The sequence below is a fragment of the Aulonocara sp. 'chitande type north' Nkhata Bay genome, linkage group LG4 (genome assembly GCF_057382095.1).
Source record: "Aulonocara sp. 'chitande type north' Nkhata Bay isolate Kocher_YH1m ecotype deep benthic linkage group LG4, A_spYH_male_GT1.1, whole genome shotgun sequence".
Classification (NCBI taxonomy): Eukaryota; Metazoa; Chordata; class Actinopteri; order Cichliformes; family Cichlidae; genus Aulonocara; species Aulonocara sp. 'chitande type north' Nkhata Bay.
This window is the reverse complement of record NC_141347.1, coordinates 1,780,384-1,787,198: the sequence shown is the minus strand read 5'-3', so window position 1 is coordinate 1,787,198 and position 6,815 is coordinate 1,780,384. Positions and strand designations below refer to the sequence as shown.

Below are 6,815 nucleotides of genomic sequence, written 5' to 3'. Positions count from 1 at the left end.
TGCCCACACAAGTCTGTTACGGCGACGAGCTGGAGTCAGGTCAAGACCCCGATGAGGACGACGGGCATGCAGTTGAGCGTCCCTGAGACAGTTTGTGCAGAAATTGTTTGGTTGTGCAAACCAATTGTTCCAGCAGCTGTCTGGGTGGCTGGTCTCAGACGATCTTGGAGGTGAACCTGCTGGATGTGGAGGTCCTGGGCTGGTGTGGTTACACGAGGTCTGCGGTTGTGAGGCCGGTTGGATGTGCTGCCATATTCTCTGAAACGCCTGTGGAGACGGCTTATGGTTGAGAAATGAACATTCAATGCACGGGCGACAGATCTGGTTGACATTCCTGCTGTCAGCATGCCAATTGCACGCTCCCTCATTGCTTGTGGCATCTGTGGCATTTTGCTGTGAGACAAAACTGCACATTCCAGGGTGGCCTTTTGTTATGGGCAGTCTGAGGTACACCTGTGCACTACTCATGATGTCAGATCAGCATCCTGATGTGGCACACCTGTGAGGTGGGATGGATTATCTCAATATAGCAGATGTGCCCACTACCACACATTTGGACTGATTTGTGACCACTGTTTGGGAGGGATGGTTATATTGTGTATCTGGAATGAATTTTAGGTCTCTACGTCCATCCCATGGGGAATGGGAGCAGTAACAAAGGTGTTGCGTTTATATTTTTGTTGAGTGTACAATACATAGTACACCCTTTACTAAGCTATGAGTTTCAGTGCGGTACTGTTACAGTATATATTTTTACTTCCCCCACAGAAAATATCATACCGGAACAGTGTGTCTAACACTGCATCATGAAAGAGACTACAGTTATGATGATGCTCCTGTCAGGTCAGTTTGAATTATTTATTTCCACTTCATTTATTTTCATTGTTTTAATTGCACAAAGAAAACAAAATGTGTGCATTTGTCTATGATTTTTTGACCACAAATTATAAATTGAGTTTGTTTTCAAATGCTTCGAAGCGCACATTTGTGGTCAGTGATTTGACTGCACTCTGACATGTCACCCATTTTAGCGGTTTTTGCTACTAAAGACACCAAACTAAAAAAATTAATTATGTGTGTGTGTGTGTGTGTGTGTGTGTGTGTGTGTGTGTGTGTGTGTGTGTGTGTGCACATATCATTTCCACAGGACTGTTTTACTTACCTGGCTATTTTCCTCATCTTTACAACCTTGTTGAATATGGAAGAGACTGGACCAGAGCTCAGGAATACTGCAGGAACAAGTATACTGACCTAGCCATTGTACATAATGAGCAAGACTTGGCCAAACTGAGGAACCTCACAGAAGGGTTTTCTAATGTGTGGATTGGACTTATACCTGACACTGAAGCATGGAAGTGGTCTCTGGAAAACCAGGATTACTATGGTGAAGGGGAGACTGAGTTCAGGATGTGGAATGACGAGGAACCCAATGGTTTAGGACACCATAAAGTTTGTGCAGCAATGCTTAAAAATGGGAAATGGGCAGATGTAGAATGCAACAGCCAACTGCCATTCTTCTGCTACAATAAAAGTAATTAAATACAATATGCATACTGTATATCAGTGTCCTGATTATTATCATGACTATCATTGTAATCTCAAATGGAGGTGATGAATAAGTAACACAGATGTATAGCTCATTTGCATTCTTTGGCTGAGCAGTGAAGTTAGACCCTTACTTATGTTTCTTTGCTCAAATGTTTTCAGACCCATCACGCTTCATATTTGTGAATATGAGTAACACCTGGGAGGATGCTCAGAGCTACTGCAGAAAGAACCACACTGACCTTGCCAGTGTGAGAAACCAATCTGAGAATGAAGAGCTGAAAAAGATAACAGTGAGTTCCTACACGTGGATTGGACTATACAGAAATTCCTGGAAGTGGTCGGATGGAACTGCACAGTTATTACACAACTGGGCTCCTGATAAACCATCCAAGATAGCCACAGATGCATGTGGGACTATATTTAAAGGCAAGTGGGTCAACTATCGTTGCGATGCAAACTGGTACTTTGTCTGTTATACTGGTGAGTTCTGATTTTACTGTATTTTTAATATATTCTGATATTTTCTTTAGTCTCAGAAGATCGTTACATCACAGCATTTTTTTTCCCTCATTCTTTTTTTATAAACTCAGCACTCAGGGAGAGGAAGGTGCTGAAGATTAAGCTGAAGAAAACTGACCCCTCTGTGGAAATGGAGGACCTGGAGGAGGAAATCTTGGAAAAGGTCATACCTGAGTTTCAAATAATATTTACCTATAATGAAAAAAATAAACGTTTTACTCAAAGAAAGTCTTTATAACAGGTATGTGATATCAAAAATAAGACTGACAGCAAAACCGACATGAAATGAATCTTTTTTAAATAGATGAATATAGTAATAAAAATAATGATAATTCAAAATGTTATCAGGTGCCTCAGCATTTTTCAATTTAACGCAGTTAGCAGATCACAAAATATGTGCCCAAAACTGAAATCTGGGACCACTTCCTGTATTGCAAGTGGCAACAAGGACCAGAGACAGTTCAGTGCATACTGCATTGCAGTCTTCAACATCTAAGTGAAATGCTTAAGGTCTTCTTGAGACTTTAGGATGAGAGTGAGTCCAGTCCAGTTTATTGTTCAGATAAACACCAAGGTACCTGTAGCTGTCCACAGCCTCAATGTCCATACCTTGGATGTTATTTGTGCCTGCGGAAGTCTACCACCAGCTCCTTGGTTTTATTAGTGTTGATCTGGAGGTAGCTCAGCTGGCACCACTCCACAAAGTCTAGGGTCAGATCTCTGTACTCCTTGTCGTCCCCATCAGTGATGAGGCCGACTATTACAGAGTCATCAGAGAACTTCTGCAGGAAGCACTGGGTGGAGTTGTGGGTTAAGTCTGCAGTGTAGATGGTGAAGAGAAACGGAGCCAGAACCGTTCCCGTTCCCTGTGGGGCCCCCGTACTGCAGACGACCCTGTCCGACACACAGCCCTGAGTTCTCACATACTGTGGTCCGTCGATGAGGTAGTCCAAAATCCAGGTAGAGAGGTGATGGTCCACACCTGAGTTCTCCAGCTTGTCCTTCAGGACTGTGGGCAGGACGGTGTTGAAGGCACTGGAGAAATCAAAGAACATGATTCTCACAGTGCTCCCAGCGGTCTCCAGGTGAGAGAGGGAACGATGCATGAGGTGAATGACGGCATCATCCGCTCCAATGCCAGGCTGGTAGCCAAACTGAAGAGGGCCCAGTGATGAGATCACCAGGTGCCAAAGCTGAGCCAGGACCAGCCGCTCCAGGGTCTTCATCAGGTGGGATGTCAGAGCCACTGGCCTGTAGCTGTTGAGGTCCTTGGGGCATGAGGTCTTTGGCACTGGTACAACATAGGAGGTTTTTACAGAGCTGTGGGACTCTCCCCAGCCTCAGGCTCAGGTTGAAGACGCACTCCATCACCCAACACAGTTGGTCTGCGCAGGACCTGACAACCTTTGAGCTGATACCATCTGGACCCGCTAACTTCCTGGCTTTAATCCTCCTCATTTCCCTCCTAACCTGGGTGGTGAGAAAGACAGGCTGGAGCCTTGTGTTGAGTTGTTTTGGATGCTGTTGTTGGGGATGGAGAGGAGTGAGCAGGGTGAGTAGAGGAGGTGTGAAGTGTCAGAGGTGGAACAGCAGCAGTGGGGGTGGGTGAGTTGAAGACTGCCTCATGGATGTGAAGCTAGTCAGAGCCTTTAACACTGTCTTATTTTGACTGAGCATAAAGATATGAATCGTAAGTGGGAAATAGATACCAATTAACACCTCACCATAAAAAAAGATCAGAATAGAGGTGGAAACCGTTCGTGAACCCCTAAGGGGAAACCACACCTATGCACGGCACAGGGGATTTGCCTCCAGTTGTGGTGTGCATTGAGGAAGGCAACATATTTTACACGTTTTCTTCATTTCGTCACTTTTTTTATTCATAGATCTGGGCAAACTGCACAATAAAGCTTATTTGAAAAGTCCAGTATTTGAAAAGTAAAATCTTACTGCTAAAAATACAAAACTGAGTTTAGTAATAATCTTTTTATAGAAGCCAACTAAAATATTGAAGAACAAACATTATTTACTGAAAATGTACTTAAAGTACAGTTTTGTTAATGTGTAGAAAGTGATATTTAAATGTCATCATTATAATTACATGTTCATCAAGTGATGAAGCTCTTTCTTTACCTCTAGGTAAATGATTTATTAAAACGTTTTCCCACAGACAAGTCTCATTAATCAGAGATATTTAAAGATTCAACAGGATATTAATGAAGCATTTATGTTTCACAGTTCAGACAGAGACTGACAGAGCATGGCCTGAGTGGAGTCTTCAAACTACAATGGGTGAAGCAGCCTGATGGGAAGAAGCATGTTGAAGAAGAGGAGGAAGTAAAAGAGGCAAACTGTGGTGTCAAATAAAACATTTCATTATCCACATTTGATTATTGAATTCTCCTATTCAGGACATATGTTTAATTGGTTAGGTTAATATTCTTACAGTAAGGTACAAGTTTTTACTTTAGCAATGAAGCTTATGCATAAATTCAATAAGTAAGATCAGTCATCAGTCATCTGCCTGCTTTCTTGGGTGTTCAGCTGCTTTTCTATTTACATGTCTACTGCTTTCTCACGCTGTCAATCTCAATACTGACATCATTACTTTAGTCCAATCATCTTTTCACCCTTTTGCTTTGAGCCAATTAGCCTCTGCTTCGCATGCTTTAAATCTCAGCTCTCCATTGTTCTTTTTTTAGACTTTTTTTGTGCAGCCTGCCTCCCCGAGGCGTAACATGTCGACGTTTTGACACGTCCCGCGGCGTTCCTGAGGAACGCGAAAGGAGACCTTCGGCGTTCTTATGGTACGCGGTGGGTTATGGCTGGAATCCAGTGCAATGACGCTCCCGCGGTAATAGACGTTCCAGCCCTGTATTCCAGCCCTAAACCTAACCTTATCCCTAGCCCTAACCATAACCTTATTCCAGACCGTAACCAGGACTTTAATGATGTTAAATAGCGTGTTTCTAAGCGATTTGAAGAAAAAGAGCGAACATGTGTAGGTTCAGTCCAGACGGTTCTCATATTTCCTCTTTTTCCGAGGTCGTCATTTAGGAACGTGGTGGGTAGCCGAAAACGTAATATGGTGACGATTTGTCACCTAGCGTAAAATGTTACGCTTTGGGAGTGAGAACGGGTTGCCTCCCCATCTCCACCTCAGACACCTCAGACAGAGCTCTATTCAAACCTCAGTCTTCATCTTCACCACCACCACCACCATCTAGACTCCAGGGGGCCGTGTCCTAAATCCTATACTGGTCCACTTGATTGTCATAGTTTATTAGGTTTTTAAAAAAAAAAAAATTATTATTATTATTATTATTATTATTATTATTATTTAGAGTTATTACAATCAGAACAGACATGACCATGGAATGGGAAAGATAAAAGAAAAGGAAAAAGAGAAGTTGGGAAGAAAATTAACAGAAGGAGAAAAATGGAGGAGAATAAGGACAGAGAGAAAAGACACTGAAAATCTGCTTCAACACCTTTTTGAAATAAAGATGTATTGATAAAAATAAATATAAGCAGCCAAGTACATTTGTTTTTAACCAGAAAATATTTTAGGAAACGGTTTGTGAGCTGTCAAGGATGATGCACACAAACAAATACAGGATTTAACACCTGGCCCTACAGAAGGAATAATAGTGGTGTTGTGGATGCATAACAATTTGACCATCTTAAATGTTGTTAGTCTTTCATATTCTGCTTATGCTGTAATGCTGATGACTTAAAGACAGAAATTATAGTCCACAAACCAGCTGCTGACATTATTGACGTTATGTGTGAGAATAAGTTAGAATACATAGATAACTCTGTATCCAAAGGACTTAGAATGTCTTTCATATTTACTGACAGTCAGGAGAGTCAGGAGAGACTCAGATGTTGCCTAAGTTGCCTTTTATTTTTTGGATTTCATGAACTTACTTTATCCCTTTGAGTAATATTTAGAAACATATGTTCATATGGCAATATAAATTCATAGGTGGTAGTTCTATGTTGTCCTTCTGCTTAGGAGCATAGCTATATTGTATCCAGTAGCTTGCACATGCTTATCCTGTTGCTGTAACAAGTAAACCATTATGTAAATTGTCTGTTATGTTCATTTACCTACAGCCATCGTTGTCAACTCCCCATGCTGTCTCCGCTGGTGCAGTTGAACCAAACTTGTTGCATTAAAATCACTGAAGTGATTCCCAAGACTCTGGCATTTTTATTCAACTGTGATACAAATTTTGCTCATCTCCCTTGACTTTTAACCCAACAAACATGCTCTGTGTACCAATCAAATGAACTATGGAAGAGAGGCAAAAGGGAGGTCAGGCTGGCAAAGGGAGGACCCAAACGAGGACTTCCTATGTAGAATACAGTGTGTTTATTTAGAGTGAACAAATGACAAAATGCAAATAATTCCCAGTGCGTGCTCTCTTAGGGTGCTTGTTCCCTGCTCCCGTGCTGTGACTTCTCCCAGTGTCCGTGGTGAGTATTTCTGCTCCTTTCGTCTCGGTATACATGTTCCCCTCTTTCCACTCGTTTCTTCAATTCTCCTGGAAACAACAAAACAAATATTGTTTCCATAGAACTTTCTGCCAACCAAGTTTAATAGGACTTCTTATTCAGCTTGTCAGATCCCTTATCTTCTGGTGAGGCTGATGTTCAAAATATTGCTGCCTCAATTTGGTTTAGTTTAGCTAAAGTTCTTTTAGCTGTGATGTTCGTGGAAATAGGCCCTGGCAGGGTCTTCC

The 6,815-nt window shown here is 41.9% G+C and overlaps 1 protein-coding gene across 1 annotated transcript; it reads left to right on the top strand.

The window, feature by feature from the left end:
* Window positions 1-764: 764 nt before the first annotated feature.
* Window positions 765-5,295, top strand: LOC147331687 (putative C-type lectin domain family 20 member A). The gene is made up of 5 exons (XM_086290497.1): window positions 765-843; window positions 1,148-1,531; window positions 1,708-2,028; window positions 2,139-2,230; window positions 4,306-5,295. The coding sequence occupies exons 1-5, from the start codon at window positions 807-809 to the stop codon at window positions 4,432-4,434; spliced, it is 963 nt and encodes a 320-aa protein (XP_086146623.1). The 5' UTR covers window positions 765-806; the 3' UTR covers window positions 4,435-5,295.
* The last annotated feature ends 1,520 nt before the right edge of the window (window positions 5,296-6,815 follow it).

Excerpts from the sequence above, each read along its gene's own strand:
- LOC147331687 (XM_086290497.1), top strand. The coding sequence starts at position 807 with ATGAAAGAGACTACAGTTATGATGATGCTCCTGTCAG. Across the intron at positions 1,532-1,707 it reads ATTCTTCTGCTACAATAAAA|ACCCATCACGCTTCATATTT; the intron begins GTAATTAAATAC and ends AAATGTTTTCAG. Across the intron at positions 2,231-4,305 it reads AGGAGGAAATCTTGGAAAAG|TTCAGACAGAGACTGACAGA; the intron begins GTCATACCTGAG and ends TATGTTTCACAG.